This window comes from Pseudophryne corroboree, chromosome 11 (assembly GCF_028390025.1).
Source record: "Pseudophryne corroboree isolate aPseCor3 chromosome 11, aPseCor3.hap2, whole genome shotgun sequence".
NCBI lineage: Eukaryota > Metazoa > Chordata > Amphibia > Anura > Myobatrachidae > Pseudophryne > Pseudophryne corroboree.
This window is the reverse complement of record NC_086454.1, coordinates 332,110,470-332,129,741: the sequence shown is the minus strand read 5'-3', so window position 1 is coordinate 332,129,741 and position 19,272 is coordinate 332,110,470. Positions and strand designations below refer to the sequence as shown.

At 47.5% G+C, this 19,272-nt stretch overlaps 1 protein-coding gene across 2 annotated transcripts in view; it reads left to right on the top strand.

The window, feature by feature from the left end:
* CPNE2 (copine 2) overlaps positions 1–2,557 on the top strand; it is a 201,941-nt gene extending 199,384 nt beyond the window's left edge. For both annotated transcript variants that reach the window (XM_063945763.1, XM_063945764.1), the window contains exons 15-16: positions 716–952; positions 1,847–2,557. In XM_063945763.1, coding sequence (XP_063801833.1) covers positions 716–952; positions 1,847–1,954 — 345 coding nt within the window. In that variant the 3' untranslated portion in view covers positions 1,955–2,557. The remainder of the gene's footprint in view (positions 1–715; positions 953–1,846) is intronic.
* Positions 2,558–19,272: the final 16,715 nt, after the last annotated feature.

Genomic DNA, 19,272 nt, shown 5'->3' with positions numbered 1-19,272 from the left:
GGCAGAGTTGCAGAGACATCCTCCAACGAACCCGAGATGCCCTGAAGCAGACACACAGCAGCCAGGAACAGTGAAAGCTCTCAGGAACGAAAAAAACAGTAAACATCGCTACACCATCGAATCATTACCATTCGATGGTGACAAACATCGGGATGCCACCATCAAATGGTAAAACCACTAACATCGGAAGAAAAACATTGATTGTTAGCAAACATCGACCATCGATGTCCATCCCTATTTCACACTACTTGTAACTCGGTGACAAAGCCCTCAGAACCCGCACTCCTTCAGTTATCTCCAGTCTTCTCTCCACCATGGCTGAGATCTCAGCTCTCTATATACTATAACCTACTGTACCTGCACCTGGCACTACTGAGAGTCCCGCCCACTGCAGTGCCCGTCTCTGCTCTGAGTCCCGCCCACTGCAGTGCCCGTCTCTGCTCTGAGTCCCGCCCACTGCAGTGCCCGTCTCTGCTCTGAGTCCTGCCCACTGCAGTGCCTGTCTCTGCTGAGTCCCGCCCACTGCAGTGCCCGTCTCTGCTCTGAGTCCCGCTAGCTCCTATACTAAGCATTCCCTCTGCGCAGAATGACTCTGATAGACTGTTGTCTGGGGAAGGGAACAGTCTGCATTTCACTCCTTTATATGTCTCAGTGTACTCTATCGCAGGTGATGCTCTCATAGACCATCATTACACCTCCTGTTTTCCTCTTGCAGCAATACTTTATCCTCCTGATTATAACAGACGGTGTTATTAGCGACATGGATGAAACACGGCATGCTGTTGTCCAAGCGTCTAAGCTCTCCATGTCCATCATTATCATCGGGGTGGGAAATGCTGACTTTTCTGCCATGGAGTTCCTGGATGGGGATAACCGAGTTCTTAGATCTTATACCGGAGAGGAGGCGTCGCGAGACATTGTGCAGTTTGTACCCTTCCGGGAGTTTCGTAATGTAAGTAAATGTAGCTCATAGTAGGGTGTGCACCTGGTTTGCAAGTGCCATGTGCCCCCTGATGTGTCTGCGGGCGGGCTGGGGTTACAAGTCAGAGGGTTGTGGCTACGGGTGTGGTATGGAAGGTAGATAGTAACTAGGTCGACCACTATTGGTCGACAGTAACTAGGTCAACAGGGTCTCTAGGTCGACAGGTCAAAAGGTCGACATGAGTTTTTAATGGGTTTTTTTGTGTTGTTTTTTTCGTAGAGTGACCGGGAACCCCAATTAGTGCACCGCGTCCCCTCGCATGGCTCACCATGCTTCGGGCAAGGTGCCTCGCTCCGCAACCGCTGCGCTCGGCACAGGTTACCATTCCCAATTGTAGTCCACATGGATCGTTAAGTATGAAAAGGTTCAAATAAAGAAAAAAATAGTGCAAAACTCATGTCAACCTTTTGACTGGTCGACCTATAGACCCTGTCGACCTAGTTACTGTCGACCAACAGTGGTCGACCTAATTACTGTCGACCTAGAGACCAGATCCAGTGGCTACAGTAGAGGCGAGGACCGGGCTGATTGCAGACGAGCATCGTGCCTACGGCAGCATTCTGAGAGACAGCAGATAACAGTTCATGGGGCTATATGCTACAACAGGTGACTGCAGATTAAATTTATACTGTAAACCTTATAGCGGACTGTCCCTTTGGTCTGCGTCCCTCCCAAGTTCCTGCTGCCTTGTGGTGGATTATGGGAGATAAGGATTCCGTACGTGCACTGTATTCAGAAGGAAACCAGACAGTAGTCAGGGATGGATTCACTTTTACTCTTGTGCCTGTGAAGTGTTATGCCGATCCTTATCTATCTCTGTAAAAGTGCATACCCTTATATACATGTTTCCTCTTCACTCTGCAGGCACCTAAAGAAACTCTGGCCAAAGCCGTTCTTGCAGAACTCCCGCAACAAGTGGTGGATTACTTCAAGAACCACAACCTGCCCCCCATCAAGTCCGAGGGTGTATAACTGCCTGTGGTTGCCTCCCGCGTGCCATGACACCTGCGGGCTGCTCTGTATTAGACCAGCTATCAGTGTGACCATGTTTATGGCGACTATCTGATGAGAACATACTTTCCTGTACTATTAAAGCCATCGTTTTGTCTTTTTCCCACTTCTGATGCCAGAGGTTACTGAGGCAAATCCAGACTGCACAAGGCCCAGACTAGGACTGCTGCTATATTAACCAGGGCACTCCCAGTTACCAGTCTCTGTATCCTCTGGGTGGCCTTATGTGAGACAAGACTGCTGGTGCGTCACTTGCTGGGACCTTAGCTGCAGGACAACAGACAGAGTTTTACAATTTCGTCATACGTTGAACATTGAAACTAGACAATCTCCTGGACTCCGGCTTTTGTAAACGTCAGACATATTACGCTAAGCACATCTAGGGCCAGTACATTTTTGTAAAAACAAAGTAATCTATATGTATTGTAAAAAAAAATATATATATACAATAACAATTTCTGAGGTAAAGTAACAAAACATCACTAGAATCTAATGTTTTAAGGGTACATATTGGGGAAGTCTTACTGGCATAAAAAGAAACAATATAGTCGCTTTATTTTCTCATCTTTTGTACAATATTGTGTATAATCACCCAACATTTCATTTGTCATTATGACTAAGCCACTGTTTTACCCCATTTGTAAGAATATGGGCTGAGAAGTAGAAGTTAAGCAGTAACTTTAATACCAAATGTTACTGATATATAGGGCAAGATGTAATGACCACAGCCGTGCGGGATGTCAGCCTAACTTGGACATTTTTTTAAAGGGGCAACCACTTTCAAGGCACAACCATGCTTGTAAGTGATTGCCCCTTTAAAAAAATAAATTAGTTCAGCCGGCATCCCGCACAGACGCCGAATTAGGGTGGCATTACATCCCGCCCAGTGACGCTTTTCACAGTATTATAGAGCTGATAAACGATCCGTTAGGGCTATGGCCAGGCTAATCCAGGCGCAGAATACACAACTGCGCGTTTCACAACGCATCATTTCATTGCCAGAATACCTGTGTCTTGTGCCAGTTTTACCATCATTATTTAGTACAGGCCTGGCCAACCTGTGGCTCTCCAGCTGTTACGAAACTACACTTCCCAGCATGCCCTGCCACAGTTTTAGCATTACTTAATAGCAAAACTGTGGCAGTGCATGCTGGGACATGTAGCTTCACTACAGCTGGAGAGCCACAGGTTGGCCCGGCCTGATTTAGTACCTGTAATATTTTTGGATACATTTGTTGGTGCCAGTGTCAATATATGAGGTGACATTTCTAGGATAATGTAGAGGAAAGAATATCTGTGGTTACAAGATAAAACATTACAGCAGCCGCTTATCAGTTACTTAGTGGAAGTACAAGGAAGAATTTGTGTGGGGTGTTTTTCTTACCGAGTACAAAAATGTGCTTCCTGCTTCATAACATGAACTATTGCACTTTATAACATAAACTAACAGTGCAGCGGGAATATTCACAGGATTAAATAGGCTCTAGCTAGGCTGTTCAACCTAATAAATAATAGTAAATCGGTTTACAAGTTAGTACGTGTGTTGGCCACTGTTGGAACAACCCCTCTCATTTAGCAGGATGCACTATGGGAAAGGGCTGCATGCAGCTGTGAACAGGATTATATGGCGGCTCTCGGGGACTGTTCCGCCATGCAGGAAGCAGGTTTGTCCCTATTTGCAGTATATATTTCCATTAAAAATGACGCTTTCATGTAAAAACACCAGGGCATGACAACTTTGATGTAGTCCCATGGATTCAGTATGATTGATGGCTGGGATTCCGACTGGCGGTATGTTAACCGATTCCCGTCCTGTACACTATTTCTCTATCGTCCTAGTGGATGCTGGGGTTCCTGAAAGGACCATGGGGAATAGCGGCTCCGCAGGAGACAGGGCACAAAAAGTAAAGCTTTTTCCGATCAGGTGGTGTGCACTGGCTCCTCCCCCTATGACCCTCCTCCAGACTCCAGTTAGATTTTTGTGCCCGGCCGAGAAGGGTGCAATCTAGGTGGCTCTCCTAAAGAGCTGCTTAGAAAAAGTTTAGCTAGGTTTTTTATTTTACAGTGATTCCTGCTGGCAACAGGATCACTGCAGCGAGGGACTGAGGGGAGAAGGAGTCAACTCACCTGCGTGCAGGATGGATTGGCTTCTTGGCTACTGGACATCAAGCTCCAGAGGGACGATCACAGGTACAGCCTGGATGGTCACCGGAGCCACGCCGCCGGCCCCCTTGCAGATGCTGAAATCAGAAGAGGTCCAGAATCGGCGGCTGAAGACTCCTGCAGTCTTCTAAAGGTAGCGCACAGCACTGCAGCTGTGCGCCATTTTCCTCTCAGCACACTTCACACGGCAGTCACTGAGGGTGCAGGGCGCTGGGAGGGGGGCGCCCTGGGAGGCAAATGATTACCTATAAAGGCTAAAAATACCTCACATATAGCCCTAGAGGCTATATGGAGATATTTAACCCCTGCCTAATTTTTCTAAATAGCGGGAGACGAGCCCGCCAGAAAAGGGGCGGGGCCTATCTCCTCAGCACACGGCGCCATTTCCTCTCACAGCTCCGCTGGTCAGGACGGCTCCCAAGTCTCTCCCCTGCACTGCACTACAGAAACAGGGTAAAACAGAGAGGGGGGGGCACATTTATGGCGATATTTTGATATAACAAAGCAGCTATAAGGGAGCACTTATTATAAGGCTATCCCTGATATATATATATAGCGCTTTTGGTGTGTGCTGGCAAACTCTCCCTCTGTCTCCCCAAAGGGCTAGTGGGTCCTGTCTTCGTTAGGAGCATTCCCTGTGTGTCTGCTGTGTGTCGGTACGTGTGTGTCGACATGTATGAGGACGATATTGGTGTGGAGGCGGAGCAATTGCCAAATATGAGGATGTCACCCCCTAGGGAGTCGACACCAGAATGGATGCCTTTATTTATGGAACTACGGGATAGTGTCAACACGCTAAAGCAGTCGTTTGACGACATGAGACGGCCGGACAATCAATTAGTGCCTGTCCAGGCGACTCAAACACCGTCAGGGGCTGTGAAACGCCCTTTGCCTCAGTCGGTCGACACAGACCCAGACACAGGCGATGACTCCAGTGGTGACGGTGACGAATCAACCGTATTTTCCAGTAGGGCCACACGTTATATGATTTTGGCAATGAAGGAGGCGTTACATTTAGCTGATACTACAGGTACCACTAAACAGGGTATTATGTGGGGTATGAAAAAACTACCTATAGTTTTTCCTGAATCAGAAGAATTAAATGACGTGTGTAATGAAGCGTGGGTTGCCCCTGATAAAAAGCTGATAATTTCAAAGAAATTATTGGCATTATACCCTTTCCCGCCAGAGGTTAGGGAGCGCTGGGAAACACCTCCTAGGGTGGACAAGGCGCTAACACGCTTATCTAAACAAGTGGCGTTACCCTCTCCTGAGACGGCCGCACTTAAAGATCCATCAGATAGGAGGATGGAAAATATCCAAAAAAGTATATACACACATGCAGGTGTTATACTACGACCAGCTGTAGCGACTGCCTGGATGGGCAGTGCTGGGGTAGTTTGGTCAGAGTCCCTGATTGAAAATATTGATACCCTGGACAGGGACAATATTTTACTGTCGTTAGAACAAATAAAGGATGCATTTCTTTATATGCGTGATGCACAGAGGGATATCTGCACACTGGCATCACGGGTAAGTGCTATGTCCATTTCGGCCAGAAGAGCTTTATGGACGCGACAGTGGACAGGCGATGCGGATTCAAAACGGCATATGGAAGTTTTGCCGTATAAAGGGGAGGAGTTATTTGGAGTCGGTCTATCAGATTTGGTGGCCACGGCTACAGCCGGGAAATCCACCTTTCTACCTCAAGTCACTCCCCAACAGAAAAAGGCACCGACTTTTCAACCGCAGCCCTTTCGTTCCTTTAAAAATAAGAGAGCAAAGGGCTATTCATATCTGCCACGAGGCAAAGGTCGAGGGAAGAGACAGCAACATGCAGCTCCTTCCCAGGAACAGAAGCCCTCCCCGGCTTCTACAAAAGCCTCAGCATGACGCTGGGGCTTCTCAAGCGGACTCGGGGACGGTGGGCGGTCGTCTCAAAAATTACAGCGCGCAGTGGGCTCACTCGCAGGTAGATCCCTGGATCCTGCAGATAATATCTCAAGGGTACAGGTTGGAATTAGAGACAGATCCACCTCGCCGTTTCCTGAAGTCTGCTTTACCAACGTCCCCCTCCGAAAGGGGGACGGTTTTGGAAGCCATTCACAAGCTGTACTCTCAGCAGGTGATAGTCAAGGTACCTCTTCTACAACAAGGGAAGGGGTATTATTCCACTCTTTTTGTGGTACCGAAGCCGGATGGCTCGGTAAGGCCTATTCTAAATCTGAAGTCCTTGAACCTGTACATAAAGAAGTTCAAGTTCAAAATGGAGTCACTCAGAGCAGTGATAGCGAACCTGGAAGAGGGGGACTTTATGGTATCCTTGGACATCAAGGATGCGTATCTCCACGTTCCAATTTACCCCTCACACCAGGGGTACCTCAGGTTCGTTGTACAAAACTGTCACTATCAGTTTCAGACGCTGCCGTTCGGATTGTCCACGGCACCTCGGATCTTTACAAAGGTAATGGCCGAGATGATGATTCTTCTTCGAAGAAAAGGCGTATTAATTATCCCATACTTGGACGATCTCCTAATAAGGGCGAGGTCCAGAGAACAGCTAGAGATGGGATTAGCACTGTCTCAAGAAGTGCTAAAACAGCACGGGTGGATTCTGAATATTCCAAAATCCCAGTTAATGCCGACAACTCGTCTGCTGTTCCTAGGGATGATTCTGGACACGGTTCAGAAAAAGGTTTTTCTCCCGGAGGAAAAAGCCAAGGAGTTATCCGAGCTTGTCAGGAACCTCCTAAAACCAGGAAAGGTGTCTGTACATCAATGCACAAGAGTCCTGGGAAAAATGGTGGCTTCTTACGAAGCAATTCCATTCGGCAGATTCCACGCAAGAATTTTCCAAAGGGATCTGTTGGACAAATGGTCAGGGTCGCATCTTCAGATGCACCTGCGGATAACCCTGTCTCCAAGGACAAGGGTGTCTCTTCTGTGGTGGTTGCAGAGTGCTCATCTATTGGAGGGCCGCAGATTCGGCATACAGGATTGGATCCTGGTGACCACGGACGCCAGCCTGAGAGGCTGGGGAGCAGTCACACAAGGAAGAAACTTCCAGGGAGTATGGACGAGCCTGGAAACGTCTCTTCACATAAACATTCTGGAACTAAGAGCAATATACAATGCTCTAAGCCAGGCAGAACCTCTGCTTCAGGGAAAACCGGTGTTGATCCAGTCGGACAACATCACGGCAGTCGCCCATGTGAACAGACAGGGCGGCACAAGAAGCAGGAGTGCAATGGCAGAAGCTGCAAGGATTCTTCGCTGGGCAGAGAATCATGTGATAGCACTGTCAGCAGTGTTCATCCCGGGAGTGGACAACTGGGAAGCAGACTTCCTCAGCAGACACGATCTTCACCCGGGAGAGTGGGGACTTCATCCAGAAGTCTTCCACATGCTGGTAACCCGTTGGGAAAGACCAATGGTGGACATGATGGCGTCTCGCCTCAACAAAAAACTGGACAGGTATTGCGCCAGGTCAAGAGATCCGCAGGCAATAGCTGTGGACGCGCTGGTAACGCCTTGGGTGTACCAGTCGGTGTATGTGTTTCCTCCTCTGCCTCTCATACCAAAAGTATTGAGAATTATACGGCAAAGAGGCGTAAGAACGATACTAGTGGTTCCGGATTGGCCAAGAAGGACTTGGTACCCGGAACTTCAAGAGATGATCACGGAAGATCCGTGGCCTCTACCTCTAAGGAGGGACTTGCTTCAGCAGGGTCCCTGTCTGTTTCAAGACTTACCGCGGCTGCGTTTGACGGCATGGCGGTTGAACGCCGGATCCTAAAGGAAAAAGGCATGCCGGAAGAAGTCATTCCTACTTTGATTAAAGCAAGGAAGGAAGTAACCGTGCAACATTATCACCGAATTTGGCGAAAATATGTTGCGTGGTGCGAAGATCGGAGTGCTCCGACGGAGGAATTTCAACTGGGTCGATTCCTACATTTCCTGCAATCAGGATTGTCTATGGGTCTCAAATTGGGATCTATTAAGGTTCAAATTTCGGCCCTGTCGATTTTCTTTCAAAAAGAATTGGCGTCAGTCCCTGAAGTCCAGACCTTTGTTAAGGGAGTGCTGCATATACAGCCTCCTGTGGTGCCTCCAGTGGCACCGTGGGATCTCAATGTGGTTTTGGACTTCCTAAAATCTCATTGGTTTGAACCACTAAAAAAGGTGGATTTGAAATATCTCACATGGAAAGTGACCATGCTTCTAGCCCTGGCTTCTGCCAGGAGAGTGTCAGAATTGGCAGCTTTATCTTACAAAAGCCCATATCTGATTTTCCATTCGGACAGGGCAGAACTGCGGACTCGTCCGCATTTTCTCCCTAAGGTGGTGTCAGCATTTCATCTGAACCAGCCTATTGTAGTGCCTGCGGCTACAAGTGACTTGGAGGACTCCAAGTTACTGGACGTTGTCAGAGCATTAAAAATATATATTGCAAGGACAGCTGGAGTCAGAAAATCTGACTCGTTGTTTATATTGTATGCACCCAACAAGATGGGTGCTCCTGCGTCTAAGCAGACGATTGCTCGTTGGATCTGTAGCACAATCCAACTTGCACATTCTGTGGCAGGCCTGCCACAGCCTAAATCTGTAAAGGCCCACTCCACAAGGAAGGTGGGCTCATCTTGGGCGGCTGCCCGAGGGGTCTCGGCATTACAACTTTGCCGAGCAGCTACGTGGTCAGGGGAGAACACGTTTGTAAAATTTTACAAATTTGATACTCTGGCTAAGGAGGACCTGGAGTTCTCTCATTCGGTGCTGCAGAGTCATCCGCACTCTCCCGCCCGTTTGGGAGCTTTGGTATAATCCCCATGGTCCTTTCAGGAACCCCAGCATCCACTAGGACGATAGAGAAAATAAGATTTTACTTACCGATAAATCTATTTCTCGGAGTCCGTAGTGGATGCTGGGCGCCCATCCCAAGTGCGGATTATCTGCATAAATTGTACATAGTTATTGTTAACTAATTCGGGTTATTGTTGAAGGAAGCCATCTTTCAGAGGCTCCGCTGTTATCATACTGTTAACTGGGTTTAGATCACAAGTTGTACGGTGTGATTGGTGTGGCTGGTATGAGTCTTACCCGGGATTCAAAATCCTCCCTTATTGTGTACGCTCGTCCGGGCACAGTACCTAACTGGAGTCTGGAGGAGGGTCATAGGGGGAGGAGCCAGTGCACACCACCTGATCGGAAAAAGCTTTACTTTTTGTGCCCTGTCTCCTGCGGAGCCGCTATTCCCCATGGTCCTTTCAGGAACCCCAGCATCCACTACGGACTCCGAGAAATAGATTTATCGGTAAGTAAAATCTTATTTTCTACTACAGGTTGAGTATCCCATATCCAAATATTCCGAAATACGGAATATTCCGAAATACGGACTTTTTGGAGTGAGAGTGAGATAGTGAAACCTTTGTTTTCTGATGGCTCAATGTACATAAACTTTGTTTAATACACAGTTATTAAAAATATTGTATTAAATGACCTTCAGGCTGTGTGTATAAGGTGTATATGAAACATAAATGAATTGTGTGAATGTACACACACATTGTTCAATGCACAAAGTTACAAAAAATATTGGCTAAAATTACCTTCCGCTGTGTGTATAAGGTGTATATGTAACATAAATGCATTCTGTGCTTAGACTTGGGTCCCATCACCATGATATCTCATTATGGTATGTAATTATTCCAAAATACGGAAAAATCCGATATCCAAAATACCTCTGGTCCCAAGCATTTTGGATAAGGGAGACTCAACCTGTATAGCCTAAAAAAATCCCATTATGGCTAGTATTATATAGAGAGAGACTGTAGCAATTTGGGTAGCGAGCCCCTTTGTAGACACGAGTTTGTATTAACTCTCTATGTATCCTTTTATCAGGTGCCTGTTTCTGACTTATTATAGGATGACTTTTATATTTGTTATTGTACTTTTTTTTTTGCTTGTACATTTTAATTGCATTTTATGTCAAATGCCACTTTATCTTCAGTGTCAATAACTGAGCCAGCAGGGGGCAGACTTATATGAAACTGGACCTGGTAGCATTATAGCACCATTCATAAAGGTAATTGTAGCCACAGGGTGAGTACTGTAGTATGTGGAGAATCCATCCAGCCGTGCTAAGCAAGGTGATAACACGTCTATCTTAATATGTATGTATCATATATGTAACAAATGTATTTACAAGGACCCAGGAGTGAACAGACTGCACTGTGATGGTTAATCTGATTTTCGGGACCATTGTGTAGTTATTAGATTTCCATGAATATACACCTGTTCTGATCCTTTTATTTTATTGGTGTCGTCAATGCACAGTTTCATGGCCGATTTACACCCAATAGCCTTGTCCAGGGCACATAATGGCAAATCGGGGCCACGCAAAGGCCAGTACCCTAGATGAAGTTATGTACGTCACTTCCACAAAGCAAGCGTCAAGCATGCTATCATACAAGTTCTAGGGAGCTTTCACCGCCTATGGCAGCTGATGACCCTGAGTAGTCTAGTTCAGCGGTTCTCAAACTCTGTCCTTAGGACCCCCAAACAGCTCAGGTCACACCGCAGGTGGCCAGGTGTAGTCATTAGTCACATTTTAATAGATCCACATGTGGTGCTAATTATTTCACTTGTGATTCTGTGAGGAGACCTGGAAAACATGAACTGCTTGGGGTCTTGAGAACCTATGGTCTAGTGCAGAGGTTCTCAAACTCGGTCCTCGGGGGCACACACAGTGCATGTTTTGCAGGTCTCCTCACAGAATCGCAAGTGAAATAATTAGCTCCACCTGTGGACCTTTTAAAATGTGTCAGTGAGTAATTAATACACCTGTGCACCTGCTGGGTTACCTGCAAAACATGCACTGTGTGTGTGCCCCCGAGGACCGAGTTTGAGAACCTCTGGTCTAGTAGAACCCATGATAAAATGGATACCCCCCAAATATTTTGATACAACATCCCTTGTTATTGGCTGGGATTGGAGGTGATGGGGCCTGGCAATGACAAGACAACCTCCTAAAAGCTTCCACTCTCTCTCGGCAGAGGGCCTCCTCTGAGTATGTGTGGCCCCGATTGTTGGCTGAGAGTAAGTTCAACTTGGTCTCCAAACCTTAACAAACAACACTAGTCCTTCTTATGAATGCCAAAGGTTTTGCCTGAGAGCAACTATGATTTAGTTAGTGCAGGTGTGACCATCCTGCGTCTCTCCAGCCCTTGCAGATCTACAAATGCCATTCAGAAGTGGGGGGTGCAGAGTTTGCATCCCTTGCAGTTAGTCTTTGAGGTTAATATTGATTCTTGCTGTTCCTATACATATATACAGTATATATACACATTTGTACATTTTTGTATATAGACCTGACCTATTGGTCAGAGTCCATGGATTTGTAAGACTTGTGTCTGAAACTAAATAATATGGACCATAATCAACAATTCTGCATACAGCACTGACTGCTCCGCCAGTAAATGGAACAAGAGTTCCTCCTATTGGAGGAACTTGGAAGTGTAACTTGTGTTTTTATGTTAAAGCTTCTATATTATCGTATTTAATTGTTAACGCCTATGTTTGTGTAACCTTTTTGTATAAGACGTGCACTGGGGGGGGGGGGGGGGGGGGGAACTGCTGCAGAATAAATGCTTAAAATATTGCTTTTTAATGATTGGTACTTTTTGTTACTTACGTGATTATGCGTAACTTATCCAAGGTCAAGATGTGTAACTTATGATAAGATGGGGTTTGGGAAATACAGTTCTATATAGGTAATCACACTGTTGTACGGAAATCTGAGTGACAGTGGCATTTAGGACATCAAAGAGGTTCTTTATCTCTGGGAGATATGTAGGTCTGTGCTGTGTGTTATATTAAATTAAAAATCAAGAATACAAGCGTTCAATGATAATGATGGAAGAAAGCACTTAGGATCCTTACCCACTGGTGTTAGTACACCTATTGTGACAGAACCAGATATATGGAGTACAGTCCAACTCACTTTATTTTCCACCCCTGGCAGGTTACACTATACATGCAGGTTTTGCAAGTCACGTCTTACAACAGCAGAACAACATTCCAAGTTCTGATAAACACAAGTAGTACAGATTCCAAATGGCTTCTAACGTAACCCCAGACCCCTAACCTATCACCTGGCCACTTGCTGGCATCAGGAGCTACTGCACAAACACATTTTTAAAAGGTAGCAGACAAGTTGTAGTAATTAGCCCAGCTGTGGCTTACAACAGACTCAGACAAAACCTGGACTGGATTCCTTCATACCTGTTGCTGATGCTCCAATCCTGCAAAAGTCTGCCGTTCCACATTAACCTCATCTGGAATCATGCTGTCCCTGCCACAGTATTTATACCCCCACACCTGCTCTGCTTTATGTCATTTGTAACACTTGCACGTCACTGATGTGTACCACCACGCCATTGAGACAGGGCCCTTACAATAGTCAATGATACTTTTATCAATGCCTAACCAAATATGGGACAGCCAGCACTCAACCTCCATTAGGGAGGTGTTATTTGTATGTAAATGGCTATTCATCTGCCAGTATACAATCACGGAATATGGCATGGTGCATCTGCTTTAAATATACGTGCTAACCCCATACTTTTCAACCTTAACCTATTTACTGGATGGTTGGTTGGAACGAAAAATCTGGTAATGAGCAAATGACAGTCGACCGTTTGCACTCAAATAATGGGAAATGGACGCTCGGGCAAGTTGACTAAATCCAGTAGTGCTAACTAGTTTGTCTGAATGAGTTTATGTCCGTAAATGGCTTAATGTCCTTTGCTCCCATACATTACCAGATTTTCATCCCAAAATATTGCTGGTCCAGGTATGTGGATGCCTCAATTTTATATTCTTATAGTAGAAAGGTGAGGTAGTGACCTACATTGTAAGAGCTAGAAGCTATCCGGGTTTTATTTGCTCTCTGTTAATAATGATCGTGGCGAGTCTGTGTGCTGATGTGTAATGCCTTATAAAAGCACGAAGCTTCACTATAATAGGATTTTAATTATCTACCGGTAAATCTTTTTCTCGTAGTCCGTAGAGGATGCTGGGGTCCATATTAGTACCATGAAGTATAGACGGGTCCACCAGGAGCCATTGGCACTTTAAGAGTTTAATAGTGTGGGCTGGCTCCTCCCTCTATGCCCCTCCTACCAGACTCAGTCTAGAAACGGTGTCCGAGGAGACGACATACTTCGAGAGAAGGAAATACACAGATAGTGGCGAGATTCACACCAGCTCACACAACAGACAAATCCGGCTAACATGCCGAAAAAACTCAGCAACAGCTGAAACAGTACTGAAACAGTAAAGGAACGCAGAACTTACCTAGGAACAAGGCAGTACTGAACCAAACAACCACTGAAAGAAGCGCTGGGCGGGTGCCCAGCATCCTCTACGGACTACGAGAAAAGGATTTACCAGTAGGTAATTAAAATACTATTTTCTCTTACGTCCTAGAGGATGCTGGGGTCCACATTAGTACCATGGGGATGTACCAAAGCTAACAGAATGGGAGGGAGAGCACGCAGGCTCCTGCAGAACTGTTTGACCAATCTGGAGGTCATCAGAGGCCAAAGTATCAAACTTGTAAAACTTGGCAAACGTGTTCGACCCAGACCAAGTAGCCGCTCGGCAAAGCTGCAAAGCTGAGACACCGTGAGCAGCCGCCCAGGAAGAACCCACCTTACGAGTAGAGTGGGCCTTAACAGACTTTGGACACAGCAATCCTGCCGTAGAATATGCATGCTGGATAGTGAACCTGATCCAGCGAGAAATCGTCTGCTTAGAAGCAGGACACCCAATCTTCCTGGGATCATAAAAGGACAAACAGAGTCTGGTATTCTGTGACGAGCAGTCCTCTTCACATAGATCTTCAAAGCCCTCACAACATCCAAGGCCTTTGAAGCAATTGAGGAGTCAGTAGCCACTGGCACCACAATAGGTTGGTTGATATGAAAAGCTGACACAACCTTAGGAAGGAACTGTTGACGAGTCCTGAGTTCCACCCTATCTTCATGGAAGACCAGATAGGGACTTTTACAGGACAAAGCCCCCAATTCCGACACACGTCGCGCAGAAGCTAAGGCCAACAAAGTGACCGTCTTCCACGTGAGAAACTTGACCTCAGCCTCCTGTAGAGGCTCAAACCAATCCGATTGCAGGAAATGCAACACCACGTCAAGATCCCAGGGTGCCGTTGGCGTCACAAAGGGAGGCTGGATGTGCAAAACCCCTTTTAAAAAGGTCTGAACCTCAGGGAGGACAGCCAATTGTTTCTGGAAGAAAATGGATAAAGCCGAAATCTGGACCTTGATGGATCCAAATCTCAGGCCCATATCCACACCTGCTTGCAGGAATAGGAGAAACCGTCCAAGTTGAAACTCCACCGCAGGAAACTTCTTGGACTCACATCAAGACACATTCTTTTTCCAAATTCGATGGTAATGTTTAGACGTTACTCCCTTCCTAGCCAGTATCAGTGTAGGAATAACTGAGCTCGGAATACCTTCCAAGCTAAGATCTGGCGCTCAACCGCCATGCCGTCAAACGTAGCCGTGGTAAGTCTTGATAAGCGAACGGCCCCTGTAGCAGAAGATCCTCCTGAAGAGGCAGAGGCCTTGGATCTTCCAGCAGTAGATCCAGCAGATCCGCGTACCAAGCCCTTCTTGGCCGGTCCGGAGCAATGGAGGATTGCCAGAACCTCTGTTCTTATGACAAGCTGTAGAACTCTTGGAATGAGAGGAAGTGGAGGGAACACATACACTGACGGGAACACCCACGATGTTACCAGTGCGTCCACTGCCACTGCTTGTGGGTCTCTCGACCTGGAACAGTACCTCCTCATCTTCTTGTTGAGGCGGGAGGCCATCATGTCTATGTGAGGAACCCCCCACCAACCGGTTACCTCCTCAAACACCTCCGGGTGGAGGCCCCACTCTCCTGGATGGAGATCGTGTCTGCTGAGGAAGTCCGCTTCCCAGTTGTCCACTCCCGGAATGAAGATTGCGGACATCGCCACGGCATGCCTTTCTGCCCAGAGGAGGACTCTTGTCACCTCTGACATTGCAGCTCTGCTCTTCGTTCCGCCTTGTCGGTTTATGTAGGCCACTGTGGTCACATTGTCCGAATGCACCTGAACAGCCCGATCCTGTAGAAGGTGTGCTGCTTGAAGAAGACCGTTATATACGGCTCTTAGCTCCAGGATGTTTATTGGAAGGAGGGATTCCTGACTTGACCACCTTCCTTGGAAGGTTTCCCCTTGAGTAACTGCCCCCCAACCTCTGAGACTTGCATCCATGGTTAGAAGGATCCAGTCCTGAACCCCGAACCTTTGGCCCTCCAGAAGGTGCGGCAGTTTCAGCCACCAGAGGAGTGAAATCCTTGCTTTCGGCGACAGACGATACGTATCCTCTGGTGCATGTGTAGGTGAGATCCCGACCACTGGTCCAGGAGATCCAGTTGAAAGGAACGAGCATGAAACCTTCCATACTGCGGAGCCTCGTAGGAAGCAACCATCTTCCCCAGAAGGCGGATGCAGTGATGAACCGAAACCCGGGCAGGCTTCAAGACATCCCGGACCATTGACTGTATCACCAACGCTTTCTCCACCGGTAGAAACACCCTCTGCACCTCCGTGTCGAGGATCATCCCCAGGAAAGACAGCCTCCTTGCTCCGGATGAGACTTTGGAAGGTTCAGGATCCAACCGTGCTCCCTGAACAGATGCGTCGTGAGAGCAATGGACCTTAACAACTTCTCCATGGACGACGTCTTGATCAGCAGGTCGTCCAGATATGGAATTATGTTCACCCCCTGCTTGCGGAGAACCATCATCTCTGCCATCACCTTGGTGAAGACCCTTGGTGCCGTTGAGTGACCGAATGGCAGTGCTTGAAAGTGATAGCGATTGTCTAGCAGTGTAAACCTCAGATAAGCCTGATGCGGCGACCAAATGGGAATGTGGAGGTACGCATCCTTGATGTCCAGGGACACCAGGAACTCCCCCTCCGTCAGACCTGAGATCACCGCTCTCAGAGACTCCATCTTGAATTTGAACTCCCTGAGATAAGGGTTTAACGATTTCAAGTTCAAAATTTGCCTGACCCAACCATCCGGTTTCGGTACCACAAAAAGGTTTGAATAGTAACCTTTGTTCAGCTGATGAGGCGGAACTGGAATAATACCTTCTGCCATTTCCAATTTTTTTATAGCTTCCAGTAGGATAGCCTTGTCTGCCGGCAAGCCTGACTTGAAGAATCGGTGAGGTGGAAGAGTTTGAAACTCCAGCCAGTACCCCCAAGATACAATATCCTGTATCCAGGCTGGACAACACCCAGACGTGGCTGAAATGCCGGAGTCTCGCTCCCACCTGAACGACCTCCAGGCTGGGCGGTCCACCGTCATGCTGAAGACTTTGAGGCACCAGAAGCAGGCTTCAGGTCCTGGGAACCTGCAGGTGCAGCCTTTTTGGATTTGGCTCAACCACCTCTAAAGAAGGTGTGAGAGGACTTGTTCTTTCTAGTCCTAGTGGGCCGAAAGGACTGTGACCTGTTGGGAGAAAAAGGCTTCTTCGTAGCCGAAGCAGCTAAGGGAAGAAAAGGAGACTTAACCGCGGTAGCCGTGGCAATCCACAAAACCAGTGCCTCCCCAAAAAGGGCCTGACCTGTTTAGGGTAGGTTCTATACATTTTACCTGAATTCCGCGTCCACAGACCATTGGCGCAGCCAGAGACTCCTGCAAGCCGAGACGGACATGGAGGACATCCCCGCAGCCATGGAACCCAAATCCTTCATGGATTCTACCAGAAACGCTGCAGAATCATGTATGTTACGTAAAAACAAATCAACGTCACCCTTATCCATCATAGTCAAGTCCTCCTGCAAAGTGATTGACCACTTTGCTATGGCTTTTGAAATCCATGCACAGGCAATAGTGGGCCGCAGGATCGCTCCCGAAGCCGTGTAAATGGATTTGAGCGTAGCATCAACCTTGCGATCCGCCGGGTCTTTCAACGCGGTATATCCCAGGACAGGTAAGACCACCTGTTTTGACAGCCTGGAAAAAGACGCATCAACTATAGGCGGGGTCTCCCATTTTTTCCTATTGTCCTCCGGGAAGGGAAAGGCAACCAGAACCCTCTTAGGGATCTGGAATTTTTTCTCCGGGTTTTCCCAGGATTTTTCAGATATAGCATTTAATTCTTTAGATGCCGGGCAGGTGAGAGGGGCTTTCTTACTGTCTGTGAAAAAAGCCTCCTCAACCTGTTCAGGAGTTGTGTCAGTAATATTTAACACATCCCGCATGGCCTCAATCATCAACTGCACCCCCTTAGCAAGTGATGCTGCCCCCCCTCGACACATCACCGTCTGCCGTGTCAGAATCGTTATCCGGGTCATCCTGCATAACTTGGGCAAGAGCACGTTTGTGAGAATGTACAGCAGGGGACCCCCGAGGGACCAGGACCGGCCCAAACGGGTGGTCTTCAGTATGCCGGTGGTCGGGCTCCCGGCGCTCAGTATACCGGCGCCGGGAGCCCGACAGCCGGCATACGACACTTATTCTCCCTCGTGGGGGTCCACGACCCCCCTGGAGGGAGAATAAAATAGTGTGGCGCGCCACCGAGCCCGGCCGCCGGCATATCGTAGTGAACCCGCCCAAACTGCCATAGAGGACTATAAAACCGGAGTGGCAGTTTCAGTCCTGAGAAATCTAAGAAATAGCCCCCCTAAGAGAGGCTAACCACTCCGGTTCCCTAGCCGGGATCTGCGCTGCAACAGTGCAATCCTGATTACATGGAATGGGATCTTCCTGAGAAGACATATCCTCTGCAGCATACGATACAGAGTCTCTTGACATGGTTGCCTGCACACCCCACATACACACAGGGTAAAGGGGTAGACAGAGTTTCACCCCAAGAATGGCAGAGAGACACAGAGATTGGAGCCAACCCACACACAGCGCTATATAGGTATAGGGAGACCCTTAACCAGCGCTTGCCAGGGGGCCGATGACTCACTCGCCACTCTTTAGCTCTGCAAGGGGGAGGCGGCATGCTGCTGGGGTGAGCGTTCCCCTGTGTCGGGGAGTGATCTATCCCCTCTGGTGTTCAGTGTCCAGTCAGCGGAGATAGTGGCTCAGACCCCGCAGGGTGGACACTGCTCCCCCCCTCAGTCCCTCGCTGCAGGGAGGCTGTTGCCAGCAGCCTCCCTGTAAAATAACACACTCTAAAAAAACTTTTACTAAGGAAGCTCTGTAGAGCTCCCTTAGCTGTGATCGGTTCCCCTGGTGCACATTTTCTAAACTGAGTCTGGTAGGAGGGGCATAGAGGGAGGAGCCAGCCCACACTATTAAACTCAAAGTGCCAATGGCTCCTGGTGGACCAGTCTATACCCCATGGTACTAATATGGACCCCAGCATCCTCTAGGACGTAAGAGAAATAGAAATGTATTGAAAATATGTATTTTTGACGGTGATGAAAAAATGAAATCAGCAGCAGTTGTATTAAAATGCAGGCTGTAGAACCATGTGCAAATCATAGGAAAACAGAATGAAAATCATGCATGAAGACACGGCAAGTACACATACACACTCATTGCGCCATGGCAACACAGAGGCTTTACTGAGATATTTAGGAGGGAGAGACATCCTCCCACACATCCCAGACAGGGGACAGCAAAGGAACACGAACCCTCATTTTGTTTTCATTATAATGACCGTGGGCCTTCTTTAGTCTGTCCTTAAAAAAATATTTCAGTTCAATGAAGAGAAAGATGCAGACATGAAACTACAGCAAGTAGTAAGGGCAAAGTGGGCAGAACGATTGGCAGGATTGAGGATGAAACTAACAGGTAGCAAATATGGGGATCGCTGGATGAATTAGGAGAAGAATAACCATAAACAGTCTCTGCAGTGGGAGGCCCAGACGTCTAGCCGCCTTCTTTATAATTAAGATACCTATGCCCTTATTTATCAAGGAGTGATAAATTGCACCAGCTAATCCGCTCCTGTCATTTTTTCAAACACAGCCTGTGACATGGAAGTTAGGAGCTGATTGACTGGTGCAATTTATCACTCACGGTGAAATCTATTAC